The sequence below is a fragment of the Penicillium mononematosum genome, assembly GCF_028829835.1.
Source record: "Penicillium mononematosum strain IBT 11891 chromosome Unknown utg000001l:1.0-4488741.0:1.0-4491989.0, whole genome shotgun sequence".
Classification (NCBI taxonomy): domain Eukaryota; kingdom Fungi; phylum Ascomycota; class Eurotiomycetes; order Eurotiales; family Aspergillaceae; genus Penicillium; species Penicillium mononematosum.
The window spans coordinates 1,055,764-1,071,405 of NW_026643271.1; the positions used below are offsets into that span (position 1 = coordinate 1,055,764).

A 15,642-nucleotide genomic window follows, 5' to 3' on the forward strand; every position below is an offset into this window, starting at 1 on the left:
TGAAAAGCAGCAGATAGGATTGATGATAGCTAATTATAAGTGAACAATCGGTTGGGTTAATGTTTACCCTGAGATCGGGCCTGCTTGCGCCGCCGTCGGATAGATAGTGTGATGCCTGGCACCGATGATATTTCGCGCACGACTCATTCCGCGTCTCGGGGCCAAGTGAATCATCGGGGATCCAAATTCGCTCGGATAAATTAGTGGCTGTCCCAAATACAACTATAGGAATTACAGCAGCTGTGTAAGTTGAACCTCCTACAGAAGCATCCAGGGTAGAGATATAGTTCAATGTAGTTTGTCCCCTAGGACCAATAAATTTCCGTAACGAGCAGCTTAATATACATAGCGGAAATTCTCATCATCGTGAACATCGTGTACCGTCCTTTTCTCGGCCAAACGTGTTTCTACGCGACTACGTGCCGGTGTGCCCAGCCGATCTGCGGTGGAGTTGCGCTTCCCATACACAATGCGCAAAGCAGTGGAGACGATGATGGCGGCAGCATTTGCAGCGACAATGGTGATCTTTGCCGGAATATATCTGTTGTAACGGTAAGCTATATCCATGTTGATCAACTGAGTGCAATGCTTACCGAGGAGCATCCTTTGCCTGGAAGGTTTGAGGTCCGATAATGTTCGCAATGCTGAATGCAGCGGAGATAAGGGCTGCACCAGAAACCTACAATAGTCAGTACAGAACCGCATAGGGTGGGTTGGATGAGGTGGTATACCTTCATTGTGTATCCCTTGAAATTTGCACCTGTCCAAGCAAAAATCAAGGCCAAAGGGGCGACAGTCTATTTGGATTAGCCATTTGGACTTGCTTAGATTCACCAAATACATACCGTGTTGACTAGGTAGATACCAGCTAAGGAACCACCTTGATTTGCCGCAGGGAGAAAAGACATCAAACAAGACCCAAGAAGTGTTGGAAGAAGTAACAAGTCAATTGCCAGCCATCGCGAAAATCCCTTTGAAATTGCGTACGTAGAAACCATAGTCGCCACGATACTCACGACGCCAGACGGCATATTGAGTAATGCACTTTCCTCAGAGGTATATCCAAAGTCCTTTATCAGGATGGCGGAGAAGGTTGTAATCACACTACTCGGGAATGTGATGAGGATAGTAAGCAAGACAAGAAGCCAAGTCTGGAGGTCTCCGAATGCTTCAAGAACCGATCGCAACCGGAAGACTTTGACACCCACGCCAGCTTGATCGTCAGTCAATCGCTGTGCAATCCGTCGTTTTTCTGAATCATTGAGAAACTTGGCTTCGTCCGGAGTATTAGGGAGAAAGAAGATGACAAGCAATGAAACCAAGATATTGACAACACCAATGACCACGAACATGATACGCCAGCCACCGAAAGACATATTCAACGGGGCTTGTTGAGCAGCAAAGGAAATGAGCCCACCAACGAGCTGCCCGGCCCCTAGGCCACAGTACCAGAACCCGTAACGCGGTGTAGATTCCGCACGAACGTACCACATGCTCGTATACATTGTGAGAGAGGGTGCTGGAAAGTTATTAATTAGCGCCGAATCGTCGGTTGTTTCTGGATTATCTCACCGATGACGGCCTCCATTAACCCCAAGAGGATTCTCAAGGCGAGCATGTGGGAGAAGTTCTTCGCAGCAGAGGAACAGCACAAAATGATACCCCAGCAGAAAACATTGACCCCAAGCACTTTTATCACTGGAAACCGCTGCAAAAGAGCTCCCTGAGGAATCTCTGCCACGGCATATGCAATGAAGAAGGCCGTTGCTAACCAGGAGAAATCATTGCCGGTCATCCCTAAGTCATCCTGCAATCCCATCACGTTCGCATACTTGAACTTGTCAGCTGGTACCACATAAATGTCATAGAACTGGTGTACATACGTTGATGGATATCTTGTCAATCATCTGCAAGAAATAAGTCATGAACATAAGGGGCAGAATGTGCCAGTCAAGCTTGCGAAGCAACTTCTTGTCGTCCATTGCAATGCTTCCCAGAGCACAATCCTCAGCAGGGTCATGTTTATCAGCCAGTTTGATGTTTTTATCCATCATTTCGGTTGCTTTGAAGGGGTAAGGAATATGTGAGGACCTGGGTACACAAATCCAAGCATATTATCGGTTGGTGGATTGGCTTTATGAACGAGCTGAGATGGAATGTCAGCCTTCGCGAGATAACAGCTCAACAAGTTGCCCAACCTTCTTTCTCCGCAAAATGATACCCTTGCAGCCACTGGCCTGACTGCGTCAAAGTAAAAATACAAAATGGAAAGGATCAGCAGTGGAGAAGCCAAGGGATGCAACCGTCGGATAGATAAAGCCCCTCGCCGTCGCTTATCGCGAGATACCAGAAGAGAAGCCGAAACAAGTGAGACCCATGCGATCCGATGTAGTTGAGAGAAGATGGGATGGAAGTATATATTATGAGAGATGAAGAGGTGTCCCATGGGTTGTAGAACCATCCGTGATTCAAGTCATCATGCCCTCTCGCACCGACTCACCTCTTCAAGTTGCAATTATCGGCGCCGGCCTCGGTGGTCTCGCAGCCGCTGTGGCATTGCGTCGTCAAGGCCATGCTGTCACCGTTTATGAGCGATATGATTTTGCGGGCGAAGTTGGCGCGTCGCTTAGTGCGGCGTCGAACGGATCTCGGTTCTTGGAAGAATGGGGAGTCGACGTAAAGGCAGCTAAGCCGGTATGTCTCAGAGAATCTGGAGAGGAAAACAACTAATGCTTAGACAAGGTTATTCTTAAACAACTTATAATGCACAATTGGTCCGATGGTGAGGTGCAAAGCACATACCCGCTTGGTGATTACAAGTCCAAGTTTGGCACAGTAAGTCTCGACTATGAAGTCAAGGAACAGTTGACGCTGATAGCGGATAGGACTACAACAACTTTCACCGCATTGATATTCACAAACAGCTCCTCAAGTCGGCATTCGAGGCTCCCGGGGAGGGTCCAAAGTGCGAATTGAAGGTGAACTTCAAGGCGACCGATGTTAATGCGGAGGACGGTGTAATCCAATTCGAGAATGGCGCTACAGCGTCGGCCGATATTATTGTGGCCGCGGATGGTATCCGGGTACGGCCGAAGAATTGAAACATTGACGTTCCGAAGCTGACAATTGAGCTACCAGTCTCTCACACGAAAGCAGATCGGGATCACACCAGACTTTGAGATGTCCACCTCGTGCTGCTACCGATGCATTATCGGGGCTGATAAACTGCGGTCTCTCGGTCTAGAAGATTACATCTCAAATGAGGCCATCGAGTACTGGGGCGGAATGGGAATCAACAAGATTGTCATGTCGCCCTGCAGCAACGGTGAAGTCGTGAGCTGTTACTGCTTCTACCCAGCATCCCACAATAATGTGCGTGAAGATGGCTGGAACATTAGTGCTTCGCCGCAGCAGTTGGTGGAAACCTTCCCAGATCTCGATCCAAGAATGAAGACCCTGATGCTAAATGCCGAGGATATCAAGATGTGGCGATGTAAGATGCGGACTTTTCCATGTAACAGTTCAGTGCTGATATATAGTCCAGTGTATAAGCACCAGCCCTATCCCCACTGGGTGAAAGGCAAGGTTTGCCTTCTTGGGGATGCCGGTGAGTGTCTTTTATTGATCCGAAAGGCTAGAATAGACTAACACGCTTCTAGCCCATCCTATGATGCCTGATCAATCACAAGGCTCCTGTATGGCCTTCGAGGATGCCGGGGCCCTGGGTCTTGTCTTTCACAAGAATTTCAGGGAGGAGTATGGGGCCTCAGAAGGACTTGCTCTTTACGAAAAGATGCGGAAAGAGAGGGCTACGCGTGTACAGGAAGCGAGCTTCAGAGCTCGTGAGAACCTCAACGAGCGGATTGGTTGGAGCTCGTCTATAGATCGACCAGGCAAGTTGACCATCGAGGAGGTTTGCGGATACAACATGAGGGATCATCTGGCAGAGCTGGTTAGAGAGCGAGGGGCAGCCAGGATGTGATATTGCTTGTTGGAACTTCTTTTGTACGTGCTTCAAGTAGACGAAATGCAATGTATTTCTCAAAACATAACCATCCCTCATCCCAAATGTACACCACACGCGAAGGTGTGGACGAAGTCTAGACAAAGACTACACCAGGGTACTGACTATATCGTACAGAAGCCCAGTTCGCATTTGGAGCGTTGTCTCCACCCTTCCAAACGGTCTCCAACAGTTGACGCGCATGGTGGATGTGGGTAAACCCCAACGTATTTTCCATCACCATCAGCCGCTCTTTCACTATCATTCGGCGCTCGACGCTAATACTACTGGATCCAGCAATGACAAGCGGGAAAAGTAAACACCCCTCGACCCTGCTAGCATATGGGATTTGCTGTACAGAGTCAAGAATAGTGACAACCGATCGCTCCACTAATTCATGCATAAGATCATAGCCCTCAACAATTTGGTGTAGCCGAAGCCGGATCGCCCATTCAAAGGCAGTAGTAGCGCGATCAGTGTCCGACGCAGGATCAACAAACAAGAATTCGGAATCATAATCAGCGCGCCACTCATTAATTCGATTTTCAATGTGCGCTGCTGCTGCTCGAAAGCCAATTTCGGATAGCTCATCAACGCGCCGGCTGCGATGATTGGCCAAGAGATTGACCATTCCCAACAAATCGAATAATGCAGGCGAAATGCCATATATGGCATCCATGGATCTGCTGCTGTCAAGCTCCGGTACACTGCTGCGCCGGAAAGAGCTCGTGAGTTCCGTCATGCTATCGTTGTTTTGCAGCAGGGGTGCCTTGCAACGAGAGATGGTCGACATGGAATCCAAATAGCGAAATAGACTGACGCAGAATGCCCACTCATCCGACAAAACCAGCGACTGGAAGGGGTGGGACTTCAGGATTACACTAGCAGCCTTCAGGTGCCATTTCCAGACACGGGACGTGCCATCAATCAACTCGGTTAAACATAGCAGGAGCACTGTAGCACATGCTTCGAAAATAGACTGCCTGTCCGAGCAACCCAGTAGCTGATTTACTTGGGTTAATGCTGGAAAATATCAGCCAATAGTAGAATACAGGTCATTGGAGGCCTCCTACCTTTGCCTTGGCGATTCAAAGCACTTCCCCAGATAGCCGGATGGACCCTCTTCCAGTGACAGCCACTTAAACTCAAAATAACACTTGTGACCGTATCCGAACCTGCTGCCAGGGGTAATAACGTGACAAGGAACGGATTCCGATCCGAATCATGAGATCGACAGAGCGCCCTTGATACAACACGGATATAGTGGTTGAATAGTGACCTGTCTTCCTCCGTGCGCAGATGTGGGTTCACTGAAACAGGCGACAGGTCCAGGGGAAAAGCAACGGAGTTCTGCCTTGGGAATGGGTGAGGAAAGAGTGTGGCAATGAATTCTTCTGCTTCACAGGGGCTAATGGGGCTAAGCATGGACGGACCACCATCGGGGTCATTAGTCGGATCTGTATCAGCAGGTTCCGTCGCATCGGAGGTGGGAGAACATGAAGCAATGATTGCGGGGCTGTTTAATTCGACATCTGGTGTACTTTCTCGCCACTGACAGCGGATATTCAGACGCCGGCAGTCACTGCAGGTAGGACGACATTCATCACATTTCTTCTTCCTAGATCCGATCAGCTTCCGACGGAAGGAGTCATAGCCTACAGTAGCTTACCTCGCCTTGCAGGAGAGACAGCCGCCGCGGGACCGCGATGCACGGGGCCGTCGGGTGGTCATATCCCTACCGGAACTAGCTGGTTTGCAGGCATGGCCCAGACCTGTAGCCAAGATATTAGTTCTTGATGTGGATGTCTCAATGCAGGAAGGGAACGCATACGCTTGCAGCGCTCGCAAGGAAGCTTGCCGTCGCATCGTTGCTTCTACTATCACACATTAGAGCCAGACAAATATTCATTGAAGGTTAGATGTACTGACAATACGAGAGCAACGGGCACAGACACGACTAGGGGTGCTCATTTTGGGAGGGATGAAAGGAAGTCACAGGCAAGAAGAGAACTCAGATCCGACGGTTTGCCCTTCTTATCGGAGGCTTCCGACTTGATAAGAGCTGCATGCTCCAATCATTCGACTGCGATACAAGTACCGGACAAGAACTTACCGAAGTGCGGGGAACGACGCCGTTGGTCTAATCTAGTTTAGCGTTCCCCGGATTTCCGAGATTCCAACCTTCGAAGATTCCAAGGCTACCAAAAAAGTAAAACCTTGGAATATTACGTACCTAGGTAGTTTACTTCACATCCAACGCTGGAAGTGCGAACTACGCGCAGTTCAACATCCAATACCGTTTAGCAATTGTCTCCAAATTTTGCGCTCTACTACAGAGACATATATAGCAAAGGTAAATGCTTCGTTTAGCGTAAATATATAGTCTGGCAATTGAAAATTTCCGTTTCTAGGAGTCCACTCTGTTCTATCCATCATTGGATAAACCACCATATCATGGCCCTAGCCCATGGTATAAAGAGATAGCAGGGAGACACCAGTAACTAACTAGTTGATACATAGAAGGGTGAACGAACAGATATCTAGCCATATGACGACCACGATGATGATCTACTCTCATAAAACCACTAATATAGCTGCGTGGGGTTAAAGAGGCCAATACCTAAAAGCTAGGTAGAAAGGATCTCATATCTCAACAGAGCGAAGATTAAACAGGCAAAGACTCAGCGCAACACGCAACACGCAACATGAAGACCCCAAGGACGACAACGCGGGGACGAGGAGCTACGACGATGTCGACACTAACGTTGTACCCTGGTTAGATACGCGATGCTGATTTGCACTTAGCGGGTTGCATTATATTCAGTACCGACATGTGACCGAGGTATATATGGCGGTCGAGATGTATCTACCACACGTGGACATGCATAAGAGCAAATATAGTGACTCTTTTTTTTCTATCTAAGGAACCGCTTTGAATAGTGGATTTGCTACATGGTATATCAGATTGCGTCTTTCAATTTCATGGCATCAATCATCGAACCAGAAATTTACTTCTGGTCTCCAGCACCGGCGCCACCGGCACCACCGGCGCCACCACCGCCCATCATGTTCCGAGCCCTGTGAGCCTATTGTCAGTAATGTGATTTCCGAAGTCTAGATAGTCCAAACTTACATATCAGCGAGGTTGGGATCGCTCATCAGGCTAGACATGTCAGGCATGCCGCCACCCTGGCCAAAGTTTTCGGCCATCTGGCGGAGGCGGGGGTTGCTCATCAGGTTGCCAAGCATATCGGGGTTGCTCATGAGATTTTGTGCCATGCTGGAGAACATAGGGTTGCTCATCAGGGAGCCCAAGTCAGGCATACCACCAGCACCACCGCCGCCTCCACCACCAAGCATGCTGGCCAAGGAAGACAGGTCAGGCATGCCACCGCCAGCACCACGCGAGGCGCCAGGAGCAGTGTCCAGTTCCTCAGATGGGGGCTCGGTGGTCCGGGATGACTCTTGAAGCTTCCGTGTCGATGTCTCCAAACCACGCTTCATGGCCTCACTGCCACCGTTGCCCTCTGCCTCAATGCCCTTCTCGTACGCTTCCTTGGCAGCATGGTAGTCTCCCATATCGAAGCGAGCGAGACCAAGACGGCTCCACGCCTTGGAGTACTTGGGATCGGCGGCAGCAGCAACCTCTGCATCTGCCGCGGCCTTCTCGTGTTGGCCCGAAGCGGAAAACGCGGCGGCGCGGTTGGAGAGATAGATAGGGTTGGCCGGGGCAATCTCGAGAGCTTTGGTGTATTGCTCAATGGCAGCGGCGTAGTCCTTCTTGGCCATGAGCGCATTTCCCTCGGACTTCAGCTTGTCGGATTCAGGTGTGGGCACACCAGCCTTCGGCTTCTCTTCCTGGGAAGCCTGAGCTCCGGTGGTGGATTGCGGGGTCGACTTGTTGCGCAGCTTCTCGTAGACGCTGTAGATTCCAACCAAGGATTGTCCTCCAACAGCATCCTTCACAGCAGCCTCATCGGTAGGGTCGACTTTGAAGGTATCCGCGATACAAGACTGGGCGATTTCAATCGACTCGGCGTCGTCGGCGGTGAGGGTGCCATCCTTCAGGCTGGAGCCGAGGAAATCAATGATGGCCAAGGCCAAGCGCTTGTTGCTTTCTGTTGGAGCCTGCAACGAATCAGTACCATGAATCGATCATAACACCCAAGAAGCTTACCATTATAGCAATCTTTCAATAAAAATTGTTAATGAAAGATAAACGCCGTTCAGGAGTGACCGAGATGGAAGAAAAAACAGGTGAGGCAATGCGGGGGAAGTGCTTTTGCACGTGATCGTAGCTTATCGTTTCCCCGATCTGTTTCCATGCAAGTTGCTTGGACTTTATTTCATTGCATTTGAATCTGTGCTTTGGAGATTCTTGTCTGCGTTGCTGACGGAGAATTGGTTCCCTGGAGATGACTCCATGTGAGCTTCATTATCCATCTTAGCCCCTGAACCTGACCTGAGCCATGTACTGGCCTCATGGGGTTCCCAGGGTCTACGCGGTCAATGGACCCGATATTGCCTATGCCCCCTCCGACGAGGATCGCAAAATCCAGGATGCCATTGAAACTACCGATCGAAATACTATTGACGACAATGTGGAAACAGGAGGGTATGACGGTCAACATGAGCCCGCAGACACCCAGCCCCATGAGTCGCAAACCGACTCGTCCCCGGACACAGGCAAATCAGAATGGGGAAATGAAGTTATCAGGGGTATTTGTGTTTCTCGATCTGGTCAGATGTTTGCCACAATGTCAGGATCATCAATTGCGCTTTGGCAGACTCGGGTATGTCGGCAGTGATGTTATGGTCCATGGGGAAGTCTGAGCTGGTGACTGACAATTCTGGCAGCCTACAGCAGTAGTTACAGCAATCACTCGATCTCAATTCTCGCTGAAAACCTATGGTCCGAACGTTTCACTCCTTATGCACCCAGATTCGACGATCCTGGTTGTACAGACACTTAATGGGTACCTACTTACGTACTCGGTGGCGTCGGATTCAACAACCCAAGTCTACCAGCAGCGATTCGATAACTCTACACACCATCGTCGTCAACAATTGGCCCGGTTTTCGGCAGTTGAGGAGGCCAATGTGGTTGGGGACATAAGCATCCGCTTCCGAATGGCGATCAAGGTCGAGTCGGGAATCGTCAAGGCGCTGGCGCTAGATCAAGAACTTGTTGTCGCCACTGTGAAACCACCAGCTATACAGTGCATTCGATGGACGCCCGAGGCGGGAGGAGCACAAACCACATCCGAGCTATTGAGTCGCATCCTAGGGATCTCGAAGAAGGTATCGATCGTGGACATGGTATACGATCGTGCGATGAATCTCCTCATTTGGATTACCAGCAGCGGCCAGGCATATGCTGTGCAACGAGATGCGGGCTCACAGCAGGATCCTGAAGCAGCCAAGAAACTCTTCCACGGACATTGCTTCCATAATCCGAAGGATGACAGTGAAAAGGCTGTGAAGGTGGCCGTAAATGCACGTTTCTCTCTATTGACTGTGAGCTGCGCAAATGGCGACGTCTTGGTCTACACTGCAAAAGATTACGTGGGAAACATTCCACTTTCACAAAAGCTCTATCTACCAGCATCGTCCACAACCACCGGGGCTTTGACTTTCATGGCCTATTCCCCGGATGGGTATTGTCTCTTTGCCGGTTACGAAAATGGCTGGACAACATGGAGTGTCTTCGGGAAGCCTGGAGGAAATAGCTTTTCAGTGGACGCAGCGTTGGCGACCACCAATTCGGAGGATTGGTTAACCGGGGTCTCAGACGGGTGTTGGATTGGCGGCGGGTCGGACATTATTCTGTCTGGGCAAAACGACCGTCGCCTATGGGTTCTGGAGACAGCTCGCAGTGCTTTGACTGGCTGTTTTTCGGCTGCAAACTTGGCTAGAGGCCTGTTGCAGACCGGTACTGAGTTCATTCTCTATCGCGGTCACGATCTTCCAGATCTCATGACAATCTCAGGGAAGGATTCATTGTGGCATCATGGCCAGTATCCTCCGGCATATCTTCATTCCCAGTGGCCGATCCGATCTTGTGTCGTGTCTCAGGATGGACGGTATGTTGCAATTGCAGGTCGGCGTGGTCTTGCACATTACAGTGTCAACAGCGGCCGATGGAAAGTATTCGAGGATTCAAAAGCCGAAAACTCATTTGCTGTGCGAGGGGGTATGTGTTGGTATGGCCACATCCTGATCGCAGCGGCGGAGAGTGACGGCTCATATGAGGTACGTTAATTCCCCCACTTGCGTTAGTTCTATGTATGACTGACTTCGATTGAAAGATTCGTCTTTATTCGCGCGAGGCTTCTCTCGGTAACAATTCGATTATGTTCATTGAATATCTCCCATCACCAGTCGTGTTTATTGGACCCTCTGGGGAAGATTCTCTCTTGGTTTATACATACGATAACATCCTGTACCATTATATCATTAATTCTACCCAGCCCCAGATTACTCTTGTCCCCGTTGGACAGATCGCTTTCAATGGGATCGTCCGGGCACCCTCTCGCGTCCGATCGATCAGCTGGGTATTGCCTGAGGAGCAGACACGTGAGTTAGCTTGTTTTCTTTGCCGTTATCTGAATACATTGCTGACAATACAGCAGGAAACGGGGATCCATCTCAGGACGTGAAGGTGGCATCCGTCCTTCTTCTTGTGGACGGCAATTTGGTACTGTTGCAGCCCACGGTCTCAGATGCCGGCGACCTCAAATACGACATGCGCATCATATCACATGATGTCGAGTATTATATCTTGATGCGCGACCAAATTTCTTTCAATTTTTCCTCACAGGTTGATGAATCCCTACCTGCTAGTCCTTCGGTTGATATGGCACTGGCACCACCTCACAGTAGTCTGTCGCTCCGGGACTCTCTCTGGATGTTCCGTGGTCAAGACTTGCTAGCCTGGAATGATATCCAAGATGTTTTGCGAGAAGAGATGGTGCCGGCACCACTCAGCATCCCCCTGGACTTTTACCCATTGTCTGTGTTACTGAACAAAGGCATTGTGCTTGGCGTTGAATCGGAAATGATGCAACGACGCGATGTGACCTTCACTGTTCTGAAATTCGCCATCCGGGTAAGCTTTTTTCTCTATAGATGATATTTTGTACTGACGTGTGCACCTCAGACTCACCTTTTCTTACCGTATTTCCTCCAATATGGCCTTTCCAGTGTCGGAATACCTGCGGCTCTCGCTCTGTGTCGACATTTTTCACATCTGTCTTACTTCGCTCATGGATTGGAAATCCTACTTCACCACGTGCTAGACGACGAAGTGGATAATGAGAGCCGAGCAAGTAAAAGTGAGGACCCACAAGCACGAGCAGAACCATTACTCCCAACCGTCATTGCTTTCCTCCAAGCCTCACTTCCCCCCAAGGATTACCTTGAGATTGTTGTACAATGCACACGGAAAACAGAGCTCCGATCATGGCGAACACTATTCACCTACCTGCCTCCGCCCAAGGACCTATTTGAACAGGCCTTGAAACTTGACTCCCTCAAAACTGCAGTCGGATACCTTCTTGTGCTGCAAGCCTTCGAGGACGAGGAGCAGGGGCATGATGGCCGCATCGAAGAATACGTCGTTCGTTTGATTGCCCTCGCCTCTCAGAAGGGAGACTGGGAGCTGTGTGCTGAGCTGGCTCGTTTCTTGATTGCCCTGGATGCTTCAGGTGAGATGCTCCGTCGCGCAATTTCCCGAGTTGGTCTGCGATCCGACTCTCAACCTGCCATGAAAGGCGCGTTTCCTGGCTCGGCACCCCGATTTGGTCCTGCAGGTGTCCAAGGTCTCGGCTTGAACCTCCCGATTAGGTCACCATCTTGGACGTCTCTTTCCCCAACATCGCCTCTTTCGCCCCGTGCAAGCCGGCAAGATGGTGATGTATCAGATGAACATTTGTATTCAGCGGATTAGCAAAATAGATAATTAATTGGAGTTTCGTTGGTAGGAAAAACAGTCAGATAATAACTTCATAATCGTCCAGTTGCTTTCCTACGAACAGAAGTTTAAACGGCAGGGGGTTATATGAAAGAAGAGCCCAAAAGCCTACGTCAACCGAACCACATAATGTAACTCCATTCCCTGAATGCCTCTATATCCAATCGAGACCCTATAATTCGCGACAGCCACCTCTGCTAAGACAATACATATTATTCAATTAGAAATTACGAAATTGGCTTCAGCGACAGCGCTATCCCATTACGTAGTGCTCATAAGGTATATTTCGGATTATACTGGAGACCAGTCAATTTCATAGCTGAATTAGGGATAGCGCGTTGTCCTTTAGCGCATTCAAATGTTTCTATGCATATGCATATAATGGGAATGTAAACAAACGTATTGATAAACAACTAAGATCTCCAATCTTAATTCTAGCATAATTTAGCCATTTTAATATGTAGCTTGTTGTTTTTCGGGACCTGGTTGGCATTGTATCCGGTGCGATCCACGACCACCTCGCATCCACATATGCCTCCAAAGAGGGTTTGAAATCAACAAAATACGCGGTAACTCTTCAATATAACGAAACTTACCTTTATCTAATCCATCCTGTTAAGCTATGTAAATAGGTAACTGCCAGACATCATTTCCTCGGCAGCTTGGCATATCCTACACGATGTCGACCCATTGCGGGGATGGGATATATCCATGGATGTCGGAATATCACCCACCGAAACGCCAAGGAACCGGAGTAACCGAGTCCGTCGGCGGGGCATCCAGTAGATCTGATCGAATGGGCATTCTCGCAGACCCAATTTCTGTCTAATGCGAGCTACTTTGCTACCATACCACTCTTGTACATGACCTGATGGACAGGCCTGTCTACCCTTTCGGCCTGGGCCTCTTATGTGGGGTAATAACATAGTCATCCTAGATCCTCGGGTCCTCGGCTATGCCTCAGCCACCTAACGAAAGGAAAGACCGGTTGTGACTTGGAATGACTACTAGATATATATATCCTACATCGAGCACTGTTATCCCTACCATTTTTATCATATTACAGCACAGCTGTTTCACATCGTTCCAACTTACAAATACGCCGAAATGGGCCTTCAAGGGAAAATTGCTATTGTTACTGGTGCGTCAGGCGGTATTGGTCGCGCCATTTCAATGAAGCTCTCCAATGCGGGTTGTGTGGTTATCTGCGGTGACATCCAGGAGACAACAAAGGACGATACATCGTCAACTCATGAGTCTATCATTCAGCAAGGAGGTATTGCAGAGTTTTTGACGTTAGACGTTACCAATGCCGAGCATGTGGAAAATGCAGTTAAATATGCGGTTGAAAGGTTTGGCAGATTGGACATGTCAGTCACCTGTTTTGCTTTGGATCGTTTTCTTTTCCTTTATTTATAGTAACTGACAGAGTACAAACTTCAGAATGGTCAACAACGCAGGAGTGGCATGGGAGGGAAAAGATCCAAAACCGATATGGGACTTCCCTCAGGATACCTGGGACAAGGATATCGCTATTAACTCCACCGGCGTCTTTTTGGGATGCAAGTATGCGACTGCACAAATGATTAAACAATCCCCTTTGGCTTGTGGAGACAGAGGTTGGATTCTCAACTTATCCAGCGTTTTTGGCTTGCAAGGGTCAGTCCTATTGGCTGGTTATGTGGCCTCCAAACACGCCGTAATGGGTATCACAAAGGCTGCAGCCCTGAGACTGTGCCCCTCATCGCATACATGTGAATGCTCTATGTCCTGGATGTTAGTATGCCTTCATAAAGGCCACATATGAAGGCCACACTTGCTACAATTGCTGAATCAAACAGATACTGATACTGCATTTATCTCGTCATTATCCGCCGACGAACGGTCAGTGGCGGAAAGATTACACCCATTTCGTGGATTGGGGCGGGCCGAAGACATTGCAAATGCCGCTTTATTCCTAGTTTCCGAGGAGAACTCGTGGATAAGTGGGGTTGGACTTCCTGTCGATGGCGGATACACCACTATGTGAGTCATAACTGGCTTCTCAAGAAAGGCCTACATCGAGATCATGTGGCCGGCAAACGAGCAGATAAATAGCTAGGAAGGGGCGGTCCGCTTCAAACTTAGGCAGCGCCTTGAGATAGAGGCCAAAAGAACACGATGTTCAGACCAAAGGGCTATGGGTTTATGGCCGAAATAAGGAATCCTAAGCTTTGATTGACTAGATCTACGATTGTCGACCTGACTGAATATTTCTGTTGATGAAAGACTATGTGAGAATCTCTAGAGCTGCTCCTTGAAGGCATTGCAAACGAGGTCGGTCTTGTAAATATAGTTTATGCCCATTCTTACATTGAAAATTGGAGAATTTAGAAAGTCTTTAAGAAAATCATAGAGTACCACTGCTAAAGCACACATCAAGTCACCGTATAATGTAGCTTGCATTCTCTGGACACCTCTATATCAAATAATCAGTTTAAAAATCATCACGACTCACCCGAAAGAAGAACTATTCATAGACACAAAACATGCGAATTAAACCTAAACATATTTGACCAGTGTGGTCAATCGGTTAGCGACGTAGGCAATGCCTCTATATCAAATCGTAGGTGTATCTCGTAGTTACGGCCGAGAGTGTGAATTCTAGCGATGCGATGCGTACCTCTCTCCCAAGCCCCTATCACAAGGCACGCCGCTGCCTTCCCTAGCTTTGTACCTAGGATCTCTTTATACTCGTCGGTATCATACTCCCATGTTTGACTCTCGATTCGATGGAGCTTGGGCCAGTCCACATCATATCTCGGGTAAAGGATTTCCTGCAGGTAGGGCAAGGTCTCGTCGTTCTGGACATTAGTAAAATAAAGATATTTGAGAGTATCGATGGGATGGTCAAAGCTGTATTGAGCAATGGCGATATTGGACCAATGAGGTCCCGCGTATCTATAAATACATTCAGCAATTAGAACGCCTTCCGCAATGGAATGTTGATACTGGCTTTCCCTCTTGTCGCTGTTCCTGTCATAACCGTAGTGTAACAGTCTTGCGAAGCGGTACTTTTCTTGGCTTGTTGGGAGCCCTAATTGTTGCAAGTCCACTTGAATGTATAGAGGCGGGTCACCGAAATGGTTCTCTGGACAAGTGAATCTCTCTTTCTCGTTGTTGGCGTTGAGTAATTCGAACAATGTCTTTCTTGCACGTCCACATCGGCATCCGGCTAGAGTTGGGTCGGCAATCCATGCTTGGTATGCATGTCCTTTTAGGTGATATTCACTGACTTGGTCGTCCGACACCGGGGGTCTATCATCTGACACAGAATTAGTGGGCGAAAGGACAATTTCTCCGTCGGACAGACTGACGCCGTCTGGAACTGGATACGGGGTAGGGTCTGAGGTTTCCTTGGGTTCCGTGTTCAGACGCCGCCGAGTCGCGGAGCTAGACGTCTCACTTGTATCGTCCTGGCTGCGCCGACGTTTGCCTAGCCCTTGCTCACGTTGCGCTACTGGCTTGCGTAGACCTGCTGGTCGATATGCCATTTTATAATCTGAGTCTTGCTTTGTCTTGTGTTGTGTTGTGCGGAAAAGAGAGGACTTTGGGTCTTGTTGATTGTGTTTTGTAACAATTTGATCTGGAATGAATACTTGTAATCAAGAGAGAGGTTCTGCGATTA

At 48.8% G+C, this 15,642-nt stretch overlaps 7 protein-coding genes across 7 annotated transcripts; 3 read left to right on the forward strand and 4 right to left on the reverse strand.

Moving 5' to 3' along the window:
- Positions 1–336: 336 nt before the first annotated feature.
- N7519_000390 (uncharacterized protein) lies at positions 337–2,054 on the reverse strand (the record flags this gene model as incomplete). The annotated part of the gene is made up of 6 exons (XM_057287169.1): positions 337–541; positions 594–679; positions 732–797; positions 846–1,519; positions 1,573–1,831; positions 1,884–2,054. The coding sequence occupies 6 exons, from the start codon at positions 2,052–2,054 to the stop codon at positions 337–339; spliced, it is 1,461 nt and encodes a 486-aa protein (XP_057153252.1).
- Positions 2,055–2,478: 424 nt separating this feature from the next.
- On the forward strand, positions 2,479–3,982 carry N7519_000391 (uncharacterized protein; the record flags this gene model as incomplete). The annotated part of the gene is made up of 6 exons (XM_057287170.1): positions 2,479–2,694; positions 2,743–2,835; positions 2,886–3,083; positions 3,139–3,493; positions 3,545–3,607; positions 3,660–3,982. The coding sequence occupies 6 exons, from the start codon at positions 2,479–2,481 to the stop codon at positions 3,980–3,982; spliced, it is 1,248 nt and encodes a 415-aa protein (XP_057153253.1).
- Positions 3,983–4,100: 118 nt separating this feature from the next.
- Positions 4,101–5,974, reverse strand: N7519_000392 (uncharacterized protein; the record flags this gene model as incomplete). The annotated part of the gene is made up of 5 exons (XM_057287171.1): positions 4,101–5,026; positions 5,077–5,621; positions 5,673–5,775; positions 5,835–5,877; positions 5,933–5,974. 5 exons carry the CDS (start codon positions 5,972–5,974, stop codon positions 4,101–4,103), a joined length of 1,659 nt encoding a protein of 552 aa, XP_057153254.1.
- A 1,037-nt stretch (positions 5,975–7,011) lies between these two features.
- On the reverse strand, positions 7,012–8,183 carry N7519_000393 (uncharacterized protein; the record flags this gene model as incomplete). The annotated part of the gene is made up of 3 exons (XM_057287172.1): positions 7,012–7,081; positions 7,137–8,131; positions 8,181–8,183. The coding sequence occupies 3 exons, from the start codon at positions 8,181–8,183 to the stop codon at positions 7,012–7,014; spliced, it is 1,068 nt and encodes a 355-aa protein (XP_057153255.1).
- Positions 8,184–8,472: 289 nt separating this feature from the next.
- N7519_000394 (RIC1 family protein) lies at positions 8,473–11,951 on the forward strand (the record flags this gene model as incomplete). Its single annotated transcript, XM_057287173.1, has 5 exons — positions 8,473–8,796; positions 8,861–10,255; positions 10,312–10,579; positions 10,636–11,111; positions 11,163–11,951. 5 exons carry the CDS (start codon positions 8,473–8,475, stop codon positions 11,949–11,951), a joined length of 3,252 nt encoding a protein of 1,083 aa, XP_057153256.1.
- A 1,131-nt stretch (positions 11,952–13,082) lies between these two features.
- N7519_000395 (SDR family NAD(P)-dependent oxidoreductase) lies at positions 13,083–14,004 on the forward strand (the record flags this gene model as incomplete). The annotated part of the gene is made up of 3 exons (XM_057287174.1): positions 13,083–13,345; positions 13,419–13,729; positions 13,817–14,004. The coding sequence occupies 3 exons, from the start codon at positions 13,083–13,085 to the stop codon at positions 14,002–14,004; spliced, it is 762 nt and encodes a 253-aa protein (XP_057153257.1).
- Positions 14,005–14,539: 535 nt separating this feature from the next.
- N7519_000396 (uncharacterized protein) lies at positions 14,540–15,508 on the reverse strand (the record flags this gene model as incomplete). The annotated part of the gene is made up of 1 exon (XM_057287175.1): positions 14,540–15,508. The coding sequence occupies one exon, from the start codon at positions 15,506–15,508 to the stop codon at positions 14,540–14,542; it is 969 nt and encodes a 322-aa protein (XP_057153258.1).
- Between the last annotated feature and the right edge of the window lie 134 nt (positions 15,509–15,642).